This window comes from Calliphora vicina, chromosome 2, assembly GCF_958450345.1.
Source record: "Calliphora vicina chromosome 2, idCalVici1.1, whole genome shotgun sequence".
NCBI classification, from domain to species: Eukaryota; Metazoa; Arthropoda; class Insecta; order Diptera; family Calliphoridae; genus Calliphora; species Calliphora vicina.
Window position 1 is genome coordinate 4,099,174 of NC_088781.1, and position 25,667 is coordinate 4,124,840.

Sequence of the window (25,667 nt, forward strand, 5' to 3'; positions counted from 1 at the left end):
GTATTAGAAACGACCTGAATAAATCTTAAACCAAACTAAAAATGTAAATAATAATAATAATAAGAGACATGCAAGAAAGTTTAATTAAAAAATAGATTGTTGTCTGCTATAATATAAATTAAATTAATTTAATACAAACAAATTTAACTGACTGCTACATTCAGAATCCCTTTCAGGTACAAGCCTGAAATGTATGGAATAAATATTGCTCATAACTCAAACATTAATTGACCAATATTGTTGATTTTCAATACGGTCCCAATATATTGACGCATTTATTTAGTATATAACCAGTTCACAAACTTTAAAAATCTAAGAAAAAGTTGTCGAATAATTGTTATTTGGGTAATTATGACACAATAAACTCAGAACAGCCATCAGAAACTAAATTGAAAATTAAGTTTAGGAACCAGGTGCAAAAAGGTGAAGAGTGCATCAGGGCATTGTTGCCGTATTAGGTGTAAAAAACAATAATTATGATATTGAAAAACTAATAAAAAAAATTTCGAATAGATCGGGCGACTAAAACTTTGATTAAAAAAAATGACACACAAAATTTCATGTGCTAAAATTATGGCATCACAAAACAGCTGACAAAACAAAAACTATAAGTCAGAAAGCATTTCGACCTTAGAGAGAAATGTTAACAAATCTGTAACTAAAGTCATTGTTAAATTTAAAAAAAAGTATAATTACTTTTTAAGATAATTGGTGTTTTGTAATGCCTTGTGGCACTCTTGTGGTTTAGAGGGTTAAGTATTACAACTCGATATTCAGAATATCTTGAGAAGTGTTCCGAATTATTTTAATTTTGTGTTGCGTGTCCCTAAGGGAGACATTGAACAGTATCCTATGTTATTTTTTATTTACCGACTTTGTAATAGACCTTCAATATATATATGGAAATATTTATTATTTTACCATTTCATGTTACGAATGTATCTTTTTTTAGAATTAGGAAAGTGGGTCAAAACGTCCGTGCCTTTTTGAATGAAACACTGGTTTTTGGATAAATATTTTTTTTATTTTTCAACATTGTTTCCTTTGAGTTCTCTACACATTGTCCAACGTATCTCCTTTTAGGTATTTTTTGTGAGATGATTTCATCGTTGGAGTCAAATCTCATTAAGATTTGGAGAAGAAATAGTCTCCTGGTGCAAAATCCGGAGAATATAGCATAAGACGGAACATTTCGTAGCCTAATTCATGGGGTCTTGCCATAGAAACTGAACATGTGTATACTATTTTGTGCACCCTTTTCTTGCGAAAAGCTTTCTCATAGCCAAGTGACCATTCAAAATTGAAACCACAATCTCTCGCACTTTCAATCTACGATCGACCAACACCATATAGTGATTTTTTTTCAATATGTTCAGCGTCTGTAGTTCTTGAATGGTCACAACGAAATTCAGTAAACCATTTTTTACTATTGAAATTGATGGTGCAGAGTTCCCATATTATTTACCAAGCTTAGCCTTTATTTGAGCGATGATTTTTTTCCGCAAAATATAATGCTTAATGAGCAAACAAAATTCACTTTTTTCCAATTTCTCCTCGAGTCACGAGATAGTCTGCTATCAATGGCAATCAAACATAAACTAATTTTTTTTTCCAAATTTCTTTTAAATTTATTAGTGAAGAAAGTTTTACGATAAAAATTTTTTTTTTTTGGTGAAAAAAATAATCGGTTTAATCGGAGGGTCACACGAACATGGTTATATCGACTCTGGAATTTATAACGATCCAGAATATATCGTTACCTTAATATAGAAAGGCTTACTCGTGTTTTTTTGTAAGCCCACATTTTCATTTATTTCGATAAATGTCATATACATATATCATATTTAGGCAAAAAATCTCGACTCGAAAAACACGGGTTAGGGCCTTTCTATATTAAGGTAACGATATATACTTTGCAAATGAAAAATGTGTAAATTACAAACGGAATTACAAACTTATGTATACCCTTGCCACTCAAGGTGAAGGTGAATACAAATATACAGGGGTTCTCATGTAGCAATTCTGTTTTATTGGAGTCCATATAGTACGGAAATTAGAGTATCCTAACCCGAAGCCCGGTCAACCTGATTTTTCATTTTTGTAAACTCCACCAGTTTCGTTTTCTTAACTTTTTGTTCTTTTTAAATTTCAAAAAACTTAAAATATTAGCCAAAAATTACAAAACCTTTTTTGGAATTGCAGCAGAATTCAGATACGGCACTGAGAAAGGTATCTTTAGTTGTACCTTAATGTACCCTAATGTACATAAGAAGATATTTACTTGTTAATTAATTACGGTATGCCTTTCAGAATACCGTCTCTATTATAACTGCATTTGACACAAACCGTAAGTTTATGGTTTCATATAAAAATAGTTTGTGTGAAAAAGCTTTTAAACTAAAAATTCTTGTGATAACGTTAGAAAGAAAAAAGCTCTTGAACAATTATTATTGCTTAAAAGTATTACAGTAGTGCAAATTGATAAGAATAAGTACACATAGATATATTTAAACATTAAAAAAAAAAACTAAAACAAAATAAAAACAAATAAATAAATAAATTTTAAGCTATTAGAAGAGTGTGAGTATTAACCAAAGTATCTATTGCACTTACAACCAATAAAGAGAAAACACAAATGATCTACATATAAACAAAATACAGGGCGACAGGCTTTTCTAACTTACAAAAAGAAACTAAAATAAACAAAATAACAAGAAATTATACATAGTTTTTAAAAATAAAATCTCTTAAATTTTCATTTGTTAGTTTACTTAAAAAGTGATGATAACATGCTCGTCTATAAATGAATTATGAAAAAATAAAATTAAACTAACAAAACCACAATAAAAGTACAATATGTAACTAAAAAAATAACTATTTGTTTGGATAAAACCCCCATAGTGAAAACGGAAAATACGAATTAATTTATTCATTAACATTACTTAATTAACATTAAATGGTGGCGAAGTTAGTGAAAACTTTTTATTTCTCAATGGGGTTTTTTTCTACAGAAATAAATTGAATATTGCACCATTATTTTGCCAATTTGTATGAAACTGTTAATTTTGTTTTATGTAGACCTGTAAATAGTTAAACTTCCCCTATAAAACTTAGTAATGAATATTTAACGAATTGAAGGTTAAAACAACCACAAAATTAAATCCCCTCCTCCTCTTATAGAACTGACTTTGTCTGTCTTTATTCGAAAATAAAAAATAAAAAAAAATACCCGATAAGATATACCAACAAATAATATGCCAATATAGCAGCTACAAATAGTTCTATTTGTAGGTTTCGAATGAGGAGATACGAAATAACAAAAATCCAGCGACTTTTACTGATAAAAAATACTTACTCAATGTTGACTAATCAGTCAGTCTACTCTTATACTTTTAACAATCAACATTGAAAAATCATTAGGAAATTTATTCGTTTATTCACTTACTTTGTAAATCGGTGGAATTACAAAATATAAATTCAACAAAATGAAATTCTTGCACGTAGTTTTCGCCATTGTTTTGGCAATTTTCGCCTTTAGTGCTCAAACCAATGCCGAGTTTTGCCCTTGTCCCCGCAATTATGATCCTGTTTGTGGCTCAAATTCGGTAACTTATGCAAATCGTTGTCAATTCGATTGCACTAGACGTGAAGTGGAACGCAGTGGACGCAGTTTGGGATTGATGCGTTCTGGACCCTGCTAAAAGGATTTGATAACTAAAAATATCAATAATTGATTTACTATATTTGTAGAATATATGAAAAATATAAAGAATAAAATATGAAAAAACTAATGTACATTTGTTAATAAAATTGTGTAAATTATTTAAAAACTTATTGTAATTGTGTTTATTTATTAATTGTATGAAACTAATGTGATGATTTAGATCAATTGTGAAATTATATGGACTTATCAAAAGCGGATTTAGCTTCTCTATAGATTTTAAGATAGTAAAAATCTGACCTTCAATTATACCAATCCATAAGAATTTTGGGGAATCATTGTTTTTTATTTTCTCTTCGAAATTTTATGAAAAGACCTTAAGAGATAAGCCATAACTATATCGTTGCAATCTCAATAATATTCAGTCTTTTGAATAGAATTTGCTAAAATGTTAAGCAAATCTTACATACATACATACATATATAAACTGCATTAAACATTTGTTAGTTTTTGAATTACACTAGGGACGAGTTAGAAGAAACACTACATAAATTATTTGAATCGGTGTGAATTTAATTGCTAAAGTAAAAAAATAGCTTTGCAAAAACGCATTCTGGATCATGCGAAAAACAAAATTGCCAACAATAGTTTTTAATAAATTCTGAAAAATATGCAACTATCGTCTAGTGATGATTTGCATAAAAAATCTACAGAAATTTATAAACAGATTAAAAACGTGCTAATAAATGCATATACATGGTGATAATTTTGGAACATTTAAAAATGGCTATCAGTAACGGATGTTGCGAATGCTAAAAATATGACCTTTTCATATTTTATTACGTTCAACTATATAGTTCTTGTTCTTTTTCACAAGCCAAAATTAGCAATTTTTAACAATTTCTGGCGTCTGATGTTTCTATTACACGAATTTTCTTTATCAATGTTTAATATCACTTTATTTATTTTGGAAATAGAAATTGGATAAGTTCTTTTCCACTCCGATAACAACACAATGAAAATAGTTTATGCGATAATATTGGCATACTTTTAGGATGACGAAAATTGAGCAGCGAAGTCGATTATAAAATAAACAAAAAAAACACAAACCCTGTATTTGCATAGATGTCAAATTTATTCAATATGGTGCTTATAAATTACTTTTAAAAGTAATTATTTTGAATAGGGTTTTTTGTGAAAAAATGTCCATGGAAGAGATTTAATACATAATTGTATAGAAGCATTAAAGAAATAAATCGGTGTCTCGTGAACCAAAAGAAGATATTTTAATGTGATTTTACCCAGTTGGATCTGAGGTGTTTATGAGTTCATTTCAATCTCTTTTATTTCAATATATGTTTGACTAGGGTGGCACTTAATAAACGAAAGTTGGATTTTGGCCATTCTCACCCCCCAGTTTGGTGAACATTAGTAAAAAAATCATCCTGAAAAAATTTTAGATAAATCGGTTGGGGTTAAGACGTGCCGCAAGCCCTCTGAAGTTTTGAGATGCATTTACAAGGACAAAAAATTTTTTTTTTTCAGTTTTTGTAAAAATTTTGCCATTAAAAAAATGCTTTTGCAATTTAATTTAAAAGAATAGAAATGTGTACGTAATTGTCGTGCTAATGAAATATAAAAAACAGAAATTGGTCAAAAAATGTTAATGTTATTAAAAATTCGCTAGGCCACTACCGTGTCTCATGCAACTAGAAGAAGAAATGTAGGAACAAAATTAACATATTTTGATAAATATTAAAATAAAAAAAAATATCCATATTTACTTGTATATGAGTTTTTGTCACGGTAGGATAAATTTTTTTAACGGCAGTTTCAAAACTCCATTTTCAAATTTTTAAAAAATTTTGTTAAACAAATTTCGGGATTTTTTTATCATCTCATTGGGATTTATTGAGAACATAATAGGGAATAAAAATATGAAAAAATTATAAAAATATCTCTCATAGTTTTTGCGTACCTGCTATTTAAATTTTGAAATTTTCGAGAAAAACCAATTATTTGGGAATTTTTTGGCGAATGAGCTCTATTTCCTTACTGTTATAAATTTTAAGTAAAACCTATACAGAATATTATAGCGCAGATAATTCTAAATATACTCTGAAAGCTTTACTAAAATTGGAAAACCTTAAACCTTAAATCGTGAAGGTCAAAGGTCAAATTTTTCAATATTTTGAATTTCTAATTTAAAGAGCGAAATGTTGTATATTTTTGGGCCGATTTTGATGAAACTTAACAAAAATATAAGACAAAGCCTAGTATTTACAAAAACCGCAGAAAAATTGAAATTAACACCATATAGAACTTGGGGTTAAAATGAACCCAAGCTTCTAAAACCATAAAAAATTATGATTTTAAAAGTTACTAATGTTCACCAAACTGCGGGGTGAGAATGGCCGAAATCCAACTTTCGACATTTTAAAAGCCATATTTTGTAATTTTATTCTATAACTGCCTTTTGTAATAGTGATTAATAAGTCAAGGTTATAAGTACATATTTGAATTTGACATAAATTCCCATTAGGTTATAATGTATATTTCTTAAACCGCAAAAACAATATTTATAAATTCACATTTGTTTTATTCTTAAATTACTGAGTACACAATGACTCAAATAATATGTGATTTAAAGCCTTTTTTATATCAATTGCTTTAATTTTTTTATTTTTCAATTTTATATTTTTAGTAATTGTTTAAATACAAACAAATTTTATTCAAAAAATATGTATATCGGTATTATTGAGAAATTTCCAAGCTAACACATAAAACACGCAAAATATGTTCAAAAATAAGCATTTTAAAAAAAAAACAAGTAAGAAAGTATGGTCGGTCAAGCCCGACCATATAATACCCTACACCAAGTAAATGAGTAAAAATATTTTTCTTTTAAAATATCAATAATTTATATTTTTGAGTGATTTTCGGAAGTGGGCCTTATATGGGAGCTATGACCAATTATGGACCGATCACCATAAAATTAGGTCGTGTTATTTATGTCTATATTAAAGTTAACTATGTTGAATTTTGTGTGTTTATAAACATTTTTAAGCGATTTATGCACGTTAAAGTGATTTTCGGAAGCGGGTCTATGTGGGAGCTATGACTAATTATGGACCGATCGTAACAAAATTTGGTGACATGAATTTTGTATATATAAAACTTATTTGGAGCGAAATTTGTGTAGATACATAGATAAATTAAACTTTTATGACCGATAAAGTCCAATTTCGAGGGGACATTTGTATGGGGGCTAGGTGAAATAATGGACCGATTTCAGCCAGTTTCAATAGGCTTCGTCCTTGGGCCGAAAAAGTAATATGTACCAAATTTTATCGAAATATCTTCAAAATTGCGACCTGTACTCTGCGCACAAAGTTTACATGGACAGCCAGCCAGCCAACCAGACGGACGGACGGACGGACATCGTTTAATCGACTCAGAAAGTGATTCTAAGTCGATCGGTATACTTTAAGGTGGATGTTAGACTAATATTTTTGGGCGTTACAAACATCTGCACAAACGCATAATACCCTCCCCACTATGGTGGTGTAGGGTATAAATATGCACTAAAATTATCAGGTATAGTCTCTATTTATTAAAAACAAAATTGGTAGTGTATTTGGTTAGACAACTTTGACATTAATTGTTATGATAAATATTTGTCAGATATAGTCAGGGGAATATTTATAGAGAATTATGAACTTTCATTAAAAATATGCATTTTAGAATTATTGCTTTATAATAATACTATTACATATGTACCCAATAAGCATTTTTACTGTAATTCAAGTTGAAAGCAAGTGTAATTCCAGCCTTCAATTATAGTCAAACAATTGAATTATATTTTATGCCAATAGCATTTTTCAGTAAAAGTCAAGTCATATGTGTGTTGTTTGAATAATATTTATTATATTCAAATATTTTTCAAGTTTAAAACATAATTATATTTGCATTAAAGTCAAATTCCAACTAAATGTTCAGTTGCATATATCAAAAAACAAAACATTCGTATAAGGTTATACAAATTTATTTAACAACTTCATCATTAATAATAATTTATTTTATTTATTAATTTAAAATCCATTTTATTTGCTTTTGTAACTTTTTATTCTTTTTTTTATTGAATTTTGAGACACATTTGGGTTTGAAGTTTTTTATAAATCGTATCCTTGAAATAATAATTATTTAACAGCTGCCAGGATGAGCAATAACAATTGTTCTGCCTTTACGAGCCATTTTCGATTGGACACAAGCAAATTCACAGCTATTGGGATAAGTTACAAAGTCATCGCCACAAACAGGTTCCAAAATCCGGGGGCACATGCAGCTGGCTTCGGCCAAATCATCTGTAGGGGCAACATCAGCCACAGCAAAAGCCAAAATGGCCAACAAAAATATGGAAAAGATAGCGAAAAATTTCATTGTAAACGTTGTTAACTCGTCAAAGTATCTGAAAGAACTAAACTTGGAACTTCAAAATGAATGATATTTTGTAGTTATAAATAAAGGCACTTGACTTTTTTTTTTTGTTTGTAAGCGATTGGTAAAAATTTGGTTTTTTTGTTTTTCAAATAAACAAATGCTGATAACAAAAACCAAAAAAAAAGTTAAACAGTAGAAGTTATACTACGTACTATATGTTTTATTTGAGGTAAAACGAAAATAAAAAAAAAAACGCTAACAACACAGATTTGGGCTTAAGGGACACGTTGTTGTTGATTATGGTCAAGATTGTTGTGCGCAAAGTATAGATATATGAACATACTGTTTGCAATTGATAACATATTTTCGTTCTCAAAACACAATTTTAATACCTACGTATCTGTTGAATTGACAAATTCTGGAACATTAACCATTAGATAGCAGATGAATTGAAGTGTGTACGAACAAATACACTTCTATGGCCAGTTATCTGTTTTGTAATATTATGGAAAATCAGAAAAATGAGGTCTCAACTACTTTCAGATTACAAACAATTTATTGTAGAGATTAGAGCATTAAACGTTTGCAATGAATCACCTTCAATCAGCCAACCAACCAACCAATCACCATAAATACTTCACAATATTGTCTACAATATTGAGATATATAGGTATAACATTAAATGAATCACGGTAAATAGCTTTTTGGTTAAAATTAACATTGTTTAGTTTTCAGAGTTTTGCTAGACTTTTGTATTTTGCACAAGATAAGTTCGGATTTTTTTATTTTTTGGTTGTGGTTGCAAAAAGTCATTAAAAACTTCTTTAGTTTACCGTAAAATGAATTTTTACAAACAATTTATTATGAGCCTGCTTCTAGACTCAATATGGTTTGATGCCACAACACAAAAACCACACAAACACATATTTATATTAAAGCACACTCATACATACGCACTTACTCACACAGACAAAAGAACAACTAATTCTGATATTCTGTTGATACACCTACGAAATAAAATTTGTGAACAAGAGAAAATTCTGTAACGGAAAGGATATAGATACACTTAGAAAATTAAATTATTTCAAATTTTTATCGACAACTAATAGAAACCTATTGTGAAGGGAACTGATAGAGAAATAGGAACATGGTTTGTTCCTTGGGAATAGGGACTGGTTCAAGTTCCACACTTTATATGAAAGCATTCAGTCATTATACCCTTCACCAAATCATTCCTTTATACATAGCGGATTAGATATAGCCATGTCCGTCTGTATGTTGAAATCAACATTCTGTAGCCCCGAAATAACTTACATACATACTTGATTTATACATTAATATATCGGGAATTCTCCCGGCTCGGTTGCTATTTAAAATCGAAACAATCGGCTAACAAATGGCTGAGATATAAGAAAAAAACCAAGACAACCTCGATTGTTTACCTATTTTTGATCTATATCTGGATTACTAAAACATTAATGTAGACAATACGGTTATCCAATAATAGATATTTCAAAGACCTTTGCAACGGCATATACAATGGGTCAAAATCGGGAAAAATAGTTTTTACCCCAAATTTTTTTAACCAAAAAAAATTTTGCAGTGAAACGCAGCCCACATTGCGACGATGCTCCAGCGAATCAATAGAGTTGAAAACGCTACTGTCACCAATAATCACCTTCACCCTCTCCTGTACGCGGTCGAGAATCTCCAAAATAGACTTTGAAGTTCCGTCTCATACACGGAAGTTGTATTCCATTTTCTAGTGGTGTAAATAGTGAGGAGATCAGATGGAGTGAAGTAATTCCTACAACGTTTTAGAAATCCGAGACACTTCAATGCTTTTTTCGACACTTGAAAATGTGTTTAGATGATTGTATTCTCATGCCCAGAGCATCAAGAGCATCTGATTCTACAATATTTGCACCACCCATAAATACAGATGAGACGACATGATCTGTCGTTCATTTTTGTGTGCAACACTGATATCCTATTAGCACGACGCCACTCTGAAATTGTCAGAAGGTCCCGATTAAGGGACCTTTGCCTCATTACCCCAATCTCCGACAGGCTTGGTCTGTAATTGAATGAATATGAATGGCAAATATTGCTTATATCTGCAAAAGAGTATATGGGATTGGGAGTTTGAGGTAGACGAAGGTCGTTTAGAAAAAAAAAAAATAAAGCAGGAGAAAAATAAAATTTTAAAAATTTGACAGAGAAATTTAATAAAAATGCATTTGAAATCATTAAAAATGCAGTTGCATTATGAATGGAGTGTTAATAAAATGTGCAGTTTGTAATTACTTAGTTTAAAGTGGTTATTTTTAACTTCAAATCGATCAAATCTGACTTCCCTATGATGGTTGATGTATATTGGAAGTTGTCCTCATAGGAAAATATACAAAGTATAAATTTTTTAAAAATTATAAAAAAAATATTAAAAATAGTACTTCCCGTCACATAAAAATGTTAAATAGTTTTTTTCAATTTAACACTTTTTAAAATTATTTGAAAATATTTAAATTTTACATGAAAAACGTGTATCTTAAATTTATAAAATCCTACATCGCGAATAAAAAAGTAAAATTTAAATGTCCAAAGGACTCCAAAGGCTATGTGTTTACTGAATATGGTAAAATTCAGAAGAGCCAAGGTAAAAACTTTGTTGGAATTCATACCATAATAAGCATTAAGACACTTTTGCACCCATTTCGAAAAAAAAAATTATAAAATTGAAGACCTTATTGAAAAATTTGTTTATATTTATTTTTTGCTTATTCAGTAGTTCAATACAAATCGTTCGAGTGTTATTACTATAACTGATTCCCAAAAAAGGCGTTACGTTATACGGTAGATCTGAAAATAGAATTTGAAAATTGTTTAAATCTATAAAATTATGCATCTTCGAACTTTACAAAAGTTAAGCTAAACACACTAAAATGTCCATACTAAACAATTGGTTATTGGTTCAATGAAATAAAATGCCTAAATAAATAACAAAACTTCCAAAATATGAAAAACTATCCAACTATTTGAACAAAATATCCACTAAATTAAGCATTTATCAGAAAACATACAGCAATATGCCCTAACATATCGTTGCAATTTTATCGAAAATTTGTTGGTTAGTACTAATTCCCAAATTTACCATAAAACATTTAAATTTGCCATTCTTTTGCAACCGTGTACTTTGATTTCTACCTTATTTCAAAATTCTTGTTAAATAAATTATTTGTTTCCTTTCCTTTCATTTGTGATTTTGTAGATTTTTTTATACCTTTCATTTCAATTAGATTTACTACAATTTTATCCCCATGAAGCCTGAGTGGCATTATAAAAAGGGTTTTTTCTCTCTCAGATGCTATTAATTTTTCAATGACCTAGAACCTGTGGCTTTATGTTGCAAACTAAATCTAAAACTTGTAACACAAAACAAACAACATGATGAAGAGTTTGGAAGTGAGGGGGGTAGAGAGAGGTTTTAGCTATTTTGCCTTTTGAGAAGGTTTCCATATGTTAGACATTAAGTACAATTTAAACCTGTTGAAACAACATAACAACATCAACCAGCTCTTCAAGGTGATGGAGATTTCTTCAGAAAAGCTTATAATATTTACGTTACTTATTTATTTATTTGCAACCCCATTTAGAAAAAGAAGAACTTAAAGCAGGAACAAATAACACCGTATGTTACTAGTCCGTATTTTGCAAAAGTTTAAAAAAAATAAAAATAAATTAGTATATAAGAAAATGAAAAACATGTTGTGTATAAATTTTTATTATTTCACTTTGTTGCAAATATGTAGTTTATAATGTTTTTTTCTCTGTTAACAAAGTAAATAATATATGTAAGTACATTTTCCTACATTTCATCTTTTTTTTGCAGTTGCTAGCACACCAGAAAATCTACCTAAAAGAGACGATTTATCTTGTTCGGGTGGCAACAATCTGGGCACGGGTTGTCATACACAACAAACGGGCAGCAGTGGCGTTGGTGGTGCAACCATTACCCAACATCAACAACAACAATATTCAACGAGTGATAAAGCAGCATTTACAAATACACAATCAGCACTAGCTGCAGGTGGTAGAGGAGGTGGAACTGGTGCAGGAACGGCATCGACGTCGTCAGCAGCAACAGCAGGAGGTGGTGTTAGTGATAGTAAGCAGGATTTTTCAAAGATTACAAGTCCCTCCGGTGCTGATAATACCCCAGAGTGTATCAGCAGCAACATCTCAATTACAAGTAATAGCTCTGTGTCTACTATAAATGGTCAAGTTGCAAGTAAGTGTTTATTATTCCAATTTCCATTCTTATTCTTATTCCTTTTCTTACTTCTAACACATATTTTCATTACGTTTTTATTGTTATTGTTGCTGTATGTACAGTTTTTTGTTGCTGATGTTTTACCATTTAATATTTTCATTTCATTCTGTTGAAACAATTTCGAACAATTGGTCTAATACTATAGTACATACTGCTATTATCTTGTTCAAGGATTATATTTTAAGAGCCTTTTTTAGATGTTTGTTTTTGAAAGAATTTTTTGTTTGCCAAAAGGCAGTCAAATGCAATTAAATGAGCATTTCAATCGAAATTTATTTGTAGTATTATAATGGAATTAAGTAATGGATATCCATGGCTTAAAACACAAAACCGACAATTATACTTCGATTTTTGGTTTTTTCTTTTAGAATAATAGAAAAATTAACATTTTATAATATTATAAGGAAATTTCCAGAAAACGATGGATGGTTAAAATAGTCTTAACTGTAGATAACAGGATTTTAGATCCTGAAGATTCATCCACCAAATTCTTTTAAATGTATTCATTTAATTCACTGAGAAAATACGATTTTATGTAGACATGAGAGGGGCACAGATTAGATATTTAAATAGGTACAAGAAAAATTTTGATAATTCAATGAGCTTAACCCTCTAACCCGCAAGAGTACCTCAAGGCATGCACCAATTATCTCAAAATGTAATTATATTTTTTTTTTTTAAATTTAACTATGACTTTAGTTACAGATTTGTTAACATTTCCCTCGAAGGTCGAAATCCATTATGACTTTTAGTTTTTTTTCTGTCAGCTGTTTGTATGTCATTTTTTTTTAAATCAAAGTTTTAGTAACATTTAGTCGCCCGATATATTTGAAATATTTTTTATTAGTTTTTTTTAGCTTTTTAAAGTTTGCGGGTTAGAGGGTTAGTATCTCTAAAAAGACGCGGATCCAGGTCAACCATTTGGAGGGGGGAAATAAATTAAAATTTATTTTTCATTTTTTTCTTTTCCTTTTTATACCCTTGACCATGAGTGAAGTTTGTCATTCCGTTTGTAATTTCTACATTTTTCATTTGCGACCCCACAAAGTATATACATATCGTCACCTAAAATGCAAAATAACGTAACATCACTTTTCATAAGTTTATAGGAGAAGCAAAAAACGATATAAAATGAAAACTACTTGAGATATTGAAACAAAATTTTCAAATTTGAATTACAATGACTCTAGAAATATATTTTATGACAAAAAAAATATTTTTTCAAAGCACACCTTAAGATACATATGTGGCTTATGTTTTGTTGAATTGTTATTTTCTGAAACAAAAAAACGTATATCAATATAAATTTTTATGAAAAAATAAAAACTTAAATAAAAATATTTTTTTTATTTTAAATAAAAGCAGTTTATATATACTTTATTAATTTTATTATGTTTTTTTTATTTTAATTACTAACGACTACTTTTTTAAACTAAAAAAAATATTCAATTGCAACAAATTTATTAAAAAAAAAATTAGGAACTACCTAAAATAAGGTAAAAACGATTTATTAATTAATTACTCAAAGCGTATACGTTATTTTGTTCAAGAAAATCATATAATTGATGATACTTTAGTTTCAATTTTGGTTATAACTTGGTTATTTTTGATAGTAAAAGTTTTGTACACATATGTAATATGATGTAGTGAATCGTAATCAATAATTAAATCAATTTCGAATTTTTTGATGATACGTTGTTTTGCATTTTAGGTGACGATATATTCCATATCTATAGATAGCGGAGTCGATATAGTCATGTCCGTCTGTCCATCTGTGTGTTGAAATCAACTTTTTGTAGCCCCCAAATAACTTACAAACATGATGATACATAAGATGGCAGAGAAATAAGGAAAAAAAACCGGGACAACCACTATTTTTGACCTATTTTTATCTATATCTGGATTACTAAGACATTAATATAGACAATATGGATATCTAATGATAGATATTTCAAAGTCCATTGCAACGAAGTATATGAGGCTATAGTAAGTTGGACCTACAATGGGTCAAAATCGGGAAAAATATTTTTTACCCGAATTTTTTCCATAAAAAAATGTTTTCTCATAAATTTGTTTCACTAATAAATTTAAAAAAAAAATTAAAAATTTAAAAGAATTTAGAAAAAAAACATTTTTTTTAAATTTAAAAAAAAAAAAATTTTGTTTACCTAAAAATATTTAAAATTTTTATTTTAAAGTTTAATTTGGTGTATTATATATAATATAATAAGACTTTTCGGCTTTTGGGAGGAGGAATTTCCTTTTTTCACCACTCCCCCTGGAAGGGTGAGGGATTTTTTTTAATAAAGTGTCTTTCGTGTCAGAGGCAAATAAACATCTAACCCATGTGTGAACCTTCCAATAAAGAATATTACCAATTAATTTATTGAACTTAAAATTGTGTTATGTCTGCCATACATCCTTCCTTTACGAATTATTACCATATGGGCTACGTTTGTATAGTATTTTTATGTATAATCACATATTTCTTGTTTCTATTATTAAACGATTTTAATTACCATCCATTCAGTATATTTAATTAATCCCTAAAAAACATATGTGTCTAGATTCTGTTCAGTACAAATAACCTTTTTTCCTCTTGCAATTAGACAAATTATATTGGAAACTTATTTAACACGTTAAGCTGAAAAAGAGATTTTGAATCTTGTTTCGTACAATTGACAAATGTCTACACATAAATCTGTATGTCCTTTATAAATCCTTTGACTACAACTAGTATAAATTTATATTTTTTTGTATATTTACTACCTACTACAATATTTAGCAAATCGTGAAGAATCATGTTGAAGTGAGTAGTAAAGGGCTGCTCAAGAACATTAATTTTGTAGTCTTCACTATATCACATGCGTTGTTAACTTTTGAATTTTGAAAAGCACTAAATTCAAGAATTTTTCGTAAAAAAGCTCCAAAACGAAATATTGAATTGTTCAAAGGAAGATTTTATGTCAAAGTAAGTTTATGAAGAATAAAGAAATTGCATCCAAATATGTACTACTCAAGCTAGTAATAGGGTAATTTTTAAAATATAATATAAATTTTCATAAAATTCTAAATTTAAAATGATATTTATTTAAGGTATTTATAGACGGCAATACTGAGTATTAACACTTTTCAAATTAAAAATATTATTGAAATCATTCGGTATGTCAAGAAATCGTTTCGAAAAAACATTTCTTGTTTACACGATAGTATTACAAATATTTTATTTATTTGTTGTTTGATATTTTTCTGCAAACTTTATTTTTATTTTATATTTTCTTGACTTTTTTGTTTGCCGTATTTGTATTTATAAATACATACCCGATACATATGAAAATAAAAAGTTTTTGAATTGTTTTAAACAAATTTTGAATACCGACAGTAAATCAAAAAAATCATTTGTATTTTTTGAAAATCTAATACAAATTTTGTTTAGATGATGAAATTGTATTATGATACTTGAGTATTTGACAAATATTAATACTCAGTATTTCCATCTATAAATACCTTTAAGCTTAAGGCCTTTTTATAAAAATCTTTTATTACAATATTTCGTTACATCATTGTGTTGCATCTTCAGGAAAATGATTTTTTAATAATTTAGAAATTTTAATAATAATTGATAATCTATAATATATGTTTAACTTTGCATCTACTGCAAAAGTTACCGGAACTTGAAGTGTGTACTTAGCTAGATTAGAAAAACGTTTGTCAATAAAAGTTAGATGTAAGATGCTTAGAAATAAATTGCTAATTTCTGGGAATATTTTATTTAAGTATCTAGATATTCCGATAAGGTATTTCTTTATAATTTCACTGGTATTTCCTTATCAGAATTTCGATGTTACTTTTAGTTTAAGTACATTTGTGGAAAACCCCTTAAACTGTTTCCGAATATGTCTGCTTCAATTAACAAAGGCAAAATTATTAACAATGTTTTCACTTGAACCACTTGTGGCCAGTATTGCTAATTTTCGGTGAAAAAAAAAATTTAAAATTCTTTGCAAAAAAACAAAATACGATTTGTATGTGTTTGAATTATTTACTGCTTCAACATATTTAGTTAATTTTTGTCAAAACATTTCTGACAATTTTGTTTTAAACTAATTTTTCCCATTTTTAATACCAAACATATCTGATCAATTACTCTATTGATATATAATTTTTGGCTAAGCCATAAAAATAGCTAAACAAAATTGCTAATGACTAAATTAATTTTTTCCTGGCTAAACAAGATTGAAAAAAGCTAAATTTAGCCACAAAATGCATAAATTGGCAACACTGTAAGGAAAATATTTCTGTATTTATTTATTAATTTTTGAAATTAATTTTTGGTTTCTTCGCCAATGTTTCCTGGAATGACCCATAGAACAAGAATCACGTAAGCCTTTGACTCAAAAATTTTGATCACCCTAATATACATATAAACTTGAACTAGTTCCAAGAAATAGTTAAGAAATGTTTTAGTTTTTCTTCTTTTCAATTATAGAATTTACATAAGAAGACTTATATTTACAGAAAAACTGCGAAATCAAATTTGAAAAATTGCTAGATCTAGCACTAAAAATGCTTAATTGGCAACATTGTACATGGCCTTCAATCAGGCGCGGATCCAGAGAGATCCCCAAAACTGAAATGTTTTCATATAAAAAAGAAGAACAAATTTAGAACAAATGTTTGATTCATAAATACTATTATTGAGTGTGTTGTATGTAAAGCTCAAATAAACCATAATGAATAAATATACATATTTATATCATTGAACAAAAGTATAGAAACATACTGAAATCTTATTATGCCTTGGAGCCAATTCGAAAATCAACACACATTCACAGTTTAGAGAACAATAGTATTTATCGACTATTACACATATTGATTGCTTTTATGGTTGATTCACAAGATATCCTATCATGTCATATTGTCATAATGTTCTAATATTTCACGACTCATTAGCTCCTTAGAGCCCCTTATTCCTTGTATAAATGTGTTCCTGAAATAGAACCTTATCGGTCATAAATGCCTCATTTATATACAATAATATAAACTTTGTGCGAATCGGTCAATAATTCACCATAAGTCCCACACTTTAAGGGACATACAAATGTTGGTATCCAAATAAAATTCAACACAATTAAGTTTCATGCATGTATACTAGAGTTTCGTATCCGATTTTAATCGAAACCGAAACCTCGGTTTTTCAAGGCCTAAAACCGAAACCGACAATTATTCTCGGTTTTTGCTTTTAATCTATTTTCAGTAGAAAAATTAAAAATTATGATGTGAAAAACAAACTTTTTCATCCAAAGACAATTAAAATTCAAATGAATGTTTATTTATTTAATTTAAAAAAGAGAATGCAAAGTGTTTTTAACAAAGACTTATTTATTTTCAAATATCCAATAAAAGTATGGAGTACTGGCTGACCCAGTGCGCTTCGCCACCCCAATTAGAAGAAAGAAATAGTACTATTAAGTCTCCCTTTGTGAATTAATAATAATTCAGGATAACATGTCTCTAGTTTCAAGTTTATTGCTTCATTGTAATGTGAATTCTCGTTCATTCAAAAGGTATTATTAGAATTAGAAAAGTACCATAGACCCACATTTTGTATTCCCACTTAGCAGCATGAATGCCTAATTTCATATTTCTGGGCACATTATTATTGAAAATGCAAAAGAAATGTACCACTAAAGTCACCTTTTGCGAATTCTAACTCATTCAGAATCATGTGTGTCTAATTTTTAGGTTTATTATTACAAAATATTACAATAAAGAAATAGTACTATTGCCAACTATTATGTATACATATAAGTAAAATAATTTAATATCAATTTTCCTCAATTGAACCCCCGTCAAGTTGGAAATCTAACTAATTTCCTGATTATAGGTTCAATATTATTGAAAATTCAAAAAGTACAATTTTGAAGACCGAAAAAGTACTCCTTAGTTTGGTTTAGTTCTCCTTTTTTGGTATCATAATACCATTCAGCCCCCTATTCTTGATTATTTCTTTACTGATATTAGCCAACTTTAATGTATATAAGCTAACCGAAACCGATTGGGATCCATTTTTTACACACAAATCATGGAATCTAATTTGATGACATATATAAGGCCCACTTCCGAAAATCAGTTTAACATGAACATATAAATCTTCTTAAAGCAAAAAGTAATAAATATTTATATATACATATACATTTGATTACACACTTCGTTAGCATAATATAGAAAGGCCCTAACTCGTGTATTTTCAGTCGAGATTTATATAAACGCTAATAGCCAAATATGATATATGAGCGGACTCTTTATCGAAATAAACGAAAAAAAAAACAAGTTAAGGCCTTTCTATATTAAGGTAATGATAAGTATGTATGTATACAATTTTATTTATTACGCTTGGTGTTACAGCTTATTTACAGCTTTTATTGTTTTCTACATGTTTTTCTCACACATTTCGTCAGTTTAGTTTTGCCAATAAAAATAGAGGTAGTTAATAAAAAAACAAACGCTTGATTTACTGACCATGGGGTGATTGAATATAATAAGTTAGGAAAGTTAAACAAACTTAATTAAATTCGTATATAAAACAAAATCAAACATAATGTTCACTTACTATTAAAACAACTAATTTTCCCCATTTTTTCTCTTTTTCCAGGACACGGGGCTCTTACCATTGTACGCCGTTCCAACAGTCGTAAAAGTTTCAGTCAATACGACTCCCAGCATTTATTTTCATCGGCAACAACACCCACACCTTCATCCACAACACATCAAAGTTTATTAGGTGACAGCTCTCACGACAGTCGTCTTATCGATTCCACTCATCATCACACAACCTCAACTTTACCACCATCATCAAACGCACCACAGGCCGCATCGACCATCTCCAGTACGACCAAAATTTGTAGCAACAACAACAGCGGCACTAACACCACTACAGCTCAAAATATAATAAAAATGTTACCAACTTCACCGAATTCGGGCAATACTGCTATTGCACCGGGCGACGATATGGAAAATACAAGGGAAGATTCAGCGTCTAGCGCCGCGTCGGGTTTAACTATAGCCTCGTCTACGGTCGATTTGGCTACGGATAATTTACCAGCTGTCGATACACCAGATGCCTGTGATAAAGCAGCGTTAAGGTGAGATATTCAGTTATATCTTCGTATATTTCTCATTGATTTTATATAAGGATTACTTACTTCTTACATCATGAATTCCGTAAAATATCACAAATAAATTTACCTTGGGTCTTAATTCATTTAAATGTATTTGTGGGCCGATTTTAAATAGTAACTGAACCAGGACTATACCCGACAATTGATGTATCAATCATGTTTGGAAGTTATTTAGGGCTTCGGAAAGTTGAATTTAATAGACATACAAGACAAATCTATTGACAATGAAATTTTCACATACACTTTTCAAGTTAAAACTTTTTATGTTATGAAATCCTACTCTTTTTTAAATTTATGTTAAGAACAAACATATTTTATATTATAATTGAAGAGGTTATAATATAATTCAAAGCGGGTATAATCATTTTTCACATGTATTTTTAATTAATTCGACTATAGATGACAAGGATAAGAATATTAACACATTATATCGTGTACAAAATCGCTAGTTTTTCGAAATTTAAAAAAAAAAAACTAAATAAAAGGATATGTTTTTACCAAATTCATATGACCCAAGGTAAAAATGTGTTCGGTATTCTTCGATTGAATTCCATTTGTTCGAGATGCATTAGTAAATTTACTATGTATAATAAAAAGTAGTAACCTTCGCATTAACATAACAGTGCATAATTTGTTTTGAATGTAAGATGTTTTCAGAAAGAGGAAATTATTTTATGAATCTCTTTTTATCTTTTACAGACTCCGGAGTCTTTTGCGCATGCTCAATGCAGGCGAAATACAAGCCGATGTATTGCAAAAAAATTTGCATTACGCCGCACGAGTCCTTGAGGCCGTATTCCTCGATGAATCCAAGTAAGTATTGTTTTAACGCTTGCAAATATATTATATATGAAGCTTTTGTAAAGCTGACTGTTATTTACCCAAATTATACGCTAATTTGTTATTAGTAACTAAAAACTGCTCTCAAAATGTTATAATTCCCCAACAAATATACATAATATCGTAATACATATCTGCAGCCTACTTAATTTTATTAAAACGCCGTGGCTCTCAAGTATTTATTTAAACAAACAAATTAAAATATGCAAAACTAATATAAATTTTTTAGCGAAATGTAGTTTACAATTCTCCAGAAATTGGAAGTGAATGGTGAGAATTAAAAGCTTGATTTAAAAAAAAGCATACAAAATCATAATTCATAAACAATTCACTCATAAGAAGAAGATTAGTAATTAAGGTTTCTCTCTCTCTTTCATTGGAATGGAACATCATCCATACATATGATCACCCAGTTGCTTATTTGTATGGAACAGCACAAGGCGGATTGATACAAGGTGGATTCTGTGGCAAATTCAGTCAGATTCAAATGTATTTTATACAGTTTGAATGGAGTTTGTCATTCATTATCAATAGTGGAAGAATTCGTCACTTGTATAAATTCGCCTTGGAACAGCTTTAAAAACTCTACTAGGAATTATATAAAGTGTTATTTAAAGCGTTTAATTCATGTTCAGTGTTGATGTTTTTTTTATTCAATGTCATATCATTTGTATTTTGTATATAAAAATCGCTTAAAGGTATAATAACGATTTTGGTATCAATGTCCGCTTAAATGTCATCCATATATATATGTATGTTGTTACTCGCTCGTATTGTGTTGGTAACCATTTTGTTTTGTCTTCTCTCGTTAGCAGCCTGATCTGCCATTTGTTTTTTCTCCAGCCAATTGCTTTTGTTGTTTTATTATTATTTTTGTTTATATTTAAACATGAATACATACATATGCACATACATATGTATAAATTTTTAGTTTATTTTTGTAAAATTCTTCATTGTTATTTTTTGTTTCTATTTTCAATCATCTTCAATCAAAAATCAATTTACAAAATACCAGAAGTCCCACGTCAGGTAAATCAAAGTTGAGGCAAAATTCGTGCTCATCTGTCGAATATGAAGAGTAAGTTTTTAATTGTGTTTAATTAGTACTCGTTTTACGTTTTTAACTTTTATTTGTTTCTTGGCGTCATGGAAATGCTGATTTTGAAGAAAACGCTTTCCAATCGAGAAAAACTAACAGTTTTTATTTAAAACACAATAGAGGCGACAGCGACAACAAAAAACAAAACTCAGTGCATGTAGATAAACAGTAGAATATTGTTCGCAAAATTATATATCAAAAATATCGATTTTATTAGTCCAGTAAAAATTTAAATTTTCTTTTCAAATACAAACAAAAATCAATTTAGGACAATAATCAAAATTTTCAATAAATAAAATAAAATATTTAATTTTTTAAATTTTGAATTTATGACTCCAATTCCTAGAATTTGTTAAATAACAGTTTGTATTATTTTGTCTCTGGTTATAACATATTAAAAAGTTTAAAATAACAAATAAATCTTTATATGTTTAGTTAGTACAATATCGCCTCTATTGTGTTTGTGTTTAACGTGGCGGTCACAATGCGTGTTTTGCTTCTAAAATTATTCAATATCGTTTTGCTTTTGTATTTCTCATACATTTTTGCAATATAGCTTAACCTTTTACGTTCCTATCCGTCTAACATTTTGTTGCAGAATTTGAGCCAATCCCAGAAACATTTCGCTCATTTCTTTCTGCAACCTCACATTCTATTAACCAGATCATAAATATGCGTCACAAAAAAACTTACATTCAATTATTGAAATAAATAAAAACTTATTCAAATGATTCTGTAGCGCTTAAAATTACAACAAATTATGTACTTGCTAAGAGGTGCTTTTTGTCAAGAAAAAAAGCATATAATATTGTTTCAAATTGTCGAACAAATGTCTGATGAGACGTCTGATATTTTAAAGATATTTCGTTCAGAATACTTTATAACACAAAGTATTCTGAACGAAATCAGAAGTTACGTTTTAGAAAAATACGAGACCACTTTTTTGTGTATTTCCTTAGAACAAATAAATAAGCATTTATTGAAAATAGTGGTTACGTTTTTTTCGTCAAATATTTGAACGTGTTTTATCTAAGAAAACAAAACAAGAAATAAATCCTGTCTTAAAGTACATTCTGAGAATTTGAAAAAACAAATCATGTTTGTGCATGATTTCTGATAAAAGGCATAACCAAACTAAAATTTCCTTCAGAGAATGTGCAGTTTTCTTCTTATAATATTCTAAAAAATGTCTGAACAAAATTCCGAAAATGTATAGATATCTCTGATAAGTATCTTAGAATTTGATTAACATATTATTTCTTACATTCGATATGTCGTCAAAAAATGTTTACTGGGCACAGAAGATAATTTTGTATATACTTACATTTTAATATTGACAGCCAAAATATTCCAAAGAGAAACAGCCAAGTCGTGTTTATGAGTTGACAGCAAGAGCTTTATATAAGGAGCCACAGAACAAAATGTACTTTTTCGCACATTTCAAATTTTTAGGAAAATGAGTTTTATTTATTTCGCCCCCTTAAAAACTGCATGAATCTGGAAATGGTAACAAGTTTCTTACTTATCAATAAATACATCTAACTGCTATAAGTCACCACATTAAATGTTAAGGATTTTTGATTATAATATCGGAAAAATAACCTTTTGTTAAAAAATCAAGAAAAAAAAGTACGTTTTGTTAAAAACAAAATTAAAAAGTATGTTTTTTATGCGTTTTTTTAACGATAATATTTTAAGTGAATATTTTTAATCCTGATCTAATATATAAACAAATTACAAATTTAAATTAAATAATTTTTTTGTTCTGCGGCTCCTCATATATGGACTTTAGTTTAGCGTTGCTATCAAACTCCATATATAAAAACAAATCATTAAAAAAACCTCTTAGTTTAGGTGCCTTGGGAATAGCATGTTAAATATCAAAGCAAAACCGATCAAATCACACTAAATAATAAATTTACTATTAAACAATTTAAATAAAAATTTCCTAATATCTACGCTAGAGTTAATCGAGCATTCAAAATAATATTGTAAATGATTGTGTTTTACTTTTTAAAACACATTTGAAAACGCATACAAAACACGATTGTGAACGCCACATACTATTTTTATCATTATTTAGGGCGTTTTACATTCAAATATTCATGTAATTCTTCTTATCCCTCGCAAGCATGTTTCAGTTACTACATGTATGTTCCATTTATCATCATTCAGTCATTGTATTTAAAGTTCAATATCTTATGAAAAAAATCCGGCTTATCATTTTCGGCCACAAAATAAAGAAACATTTTTATCCCTTCATCAAACTCATTGTCGTCTTTATTAGTTTTTACATGAGTTATAAGGATGTTTTGCATACTCATAACAAAACACAACAAATTAATAAAAAACTAAATAAATCAAAACCAAATTTAGATTTGTGTCTTCTTCTGAGATCTTTTTTATTAAAATCTTATTTAATCTCATAGAAAGAATACAATAGATGTATTTAGTGTGTACTGTACCCCCAATCCCATTATAATTATTATGTTTTGTTACCTTAAAAAACTTCCTAATTTTAGGAATTTTAAATAATTTATAGGTAAATTGGTTTTATTTTTCGTCCTTTTCTAATTACCAAATGTATCTATATGTTTATGTTAGTGTATGTGTAAAACAACAGTGTTGTATTTTTTTAGTTTTCCATTTAATTTTTAAACGTGTCTTAATTCTCAATAGAGGGAGAGGGAGAGAAAATTGAAATGTATGAATTAAATAAAATTGGTTGTTTTTATTCATAAATGGTAATTTGTATGCAACACTACTTTTAGTTTTAAATAAAGGAACCTTTTTAGGAATTATTGGTGTCACTTTTAATTCTTGGTGTTTTTTTTAAATAAAATAATGATCTCTTTCTTTTATTGATATCTCATCTGTATATGTCGAAATTAATCTATTTGCTATTACTATTCTAAAAGTTTAACTTTCATCTATATAAGTACATACCAATCAAAACATACATACATTCGAGTATATTATTTATTTAAAAGCTACCTTTTGAAACGAGACCTAATATGTATAGTTTGTAGCCTTGTTCAATATTTGGAATACTTTGTATAACAATTTTGATATTGTTTTTTGTCCGTTCAAAAAAAAAAAGTTCAATTAAATGTTCCAAGTGTAAGTAGGAGTAAATCTGTAAAAAAAAAAATAATTTTGTTTTAAAAATGTTTAATTCCGGGTTCTTTGGTTCCAAGCATGCATTTGTTTCTGTGAACTAACTCGTTATATTTACTAAATCTGAAATGGAATTTTGCTATACCAAAATCCTATGATTTTTCTTTAAAATCGTTCTCATCATGAATATAAGTTAATGGTAAAAGAAGAAGCTAAATGTATCCATATTCCATTCCATATTTTATTTTTGTAAAACTTCGATGACTAAAGCACGTAAATAGTACGTGTTAGTTATCGAGTCGTATTATTTGACAAAAAAAGTAGGAGCCATTATTTTAAAATTATGTTAATTAAAAAAATGTAATGAGAAATATGTAGTCCTCATAATAGATTAACTGTTTTAACAAAAAATTACGCGGTGAAAGAGATGTAAAAGAATGATTAATTATCCACTGAATCTTTCAATCATTCCTGCAATGAATTTTTATTTTTTGAAAGCATTCATTTTACTTAAAATATGACTTAAAAGTTCTTGAATGCATTCGAATCATCTATTTTATTCGATTTTTAATACACTAATAAAATAAAATTAGAAAAATATTTGAGTTTTGTTATTCAAAAAAGTATAAACATATGTATGTATTTGCATTGCATCTGTATGTATATATTAGCAAAACAAAGGACATACAAAAAATAATTAAAAAATGTCCATAGTATGTACTGTATTCTTCTGTGTTTTCCAAAGTAAACAACATCTGTAAACTACAACTACTAAAACAATGTTTTGTCGGACAAACAATAAACTGATAAATATTTAGTATGTATGACTTTGTTAATACTAAATGACATGCTAAAATACTGTTTAGTTTTATCAAAAAAAAAGAAGTAAATTTTTTGAAAATAAAACAACATGGCTGCTTAACTGGTATAAATTAATTCTACAGCCAAAAAAAAAAAAAGAATGCGTAAAATAAAAACCAACAAACTGTTAAAATACCA

At 28.6% G+C, this 25,667-nt stretch overlaps 2 protein-coding genes across 4 annotated transcripts in view; both read left to right on the forward strand.

Annotated features, from left to right (window-relative positions):
• Pde1c (Phosphodiesterase 1c) overlaps window positions 1-25,667 on the forward strand; it is a 193,724-nt gene that overhangs the window by 126,988 nt on the left and 41,069 nt on the right. Inside the window, exons 3-6 of one of the 3 annotated variants that reach the window (XM_065500772.1) lie at window positions 11,991-12,389; window positions 19,087-19,576; window positions 20,312-20,425; window positions 21,468-21,523. In XM_065500772.1, coding sequence (XP_065356844.1) covers window positions 11,991-12,389; window positions 19,087-19,576; window positions 20,312-20,425; window positions 21,468-21,523 — 1,059 coding nt within the window. Of the gene's footprint in view, window positions 1-11,990; window positions 12,390-19,086; window positions 19,577-20,311; window positions 20,426-21,467; window positions 21,531-25,667 lie in introns of all 3 variants that reach the window. The other 2 variants (XM_065500769.1, XM_065500770.1) reach the window with 2 other exon arrangements.
• Window positions 3,374-3,834, forward strand: LOC135951179 (serine protease inhibitor Kazal-type 1-like). The gene has a single exon (XM_065500777.1). The coding sequence runs from the start codon at window positions 3,486-3,488 to the stop codon at window positions 3,699-3,701; it is 216 nt and encodes a 71-aa protein (XP_065356849.1). The 5' UTR covers window positions 3,374-3,485; the 3' UTR covers window positions 3,702-3,834.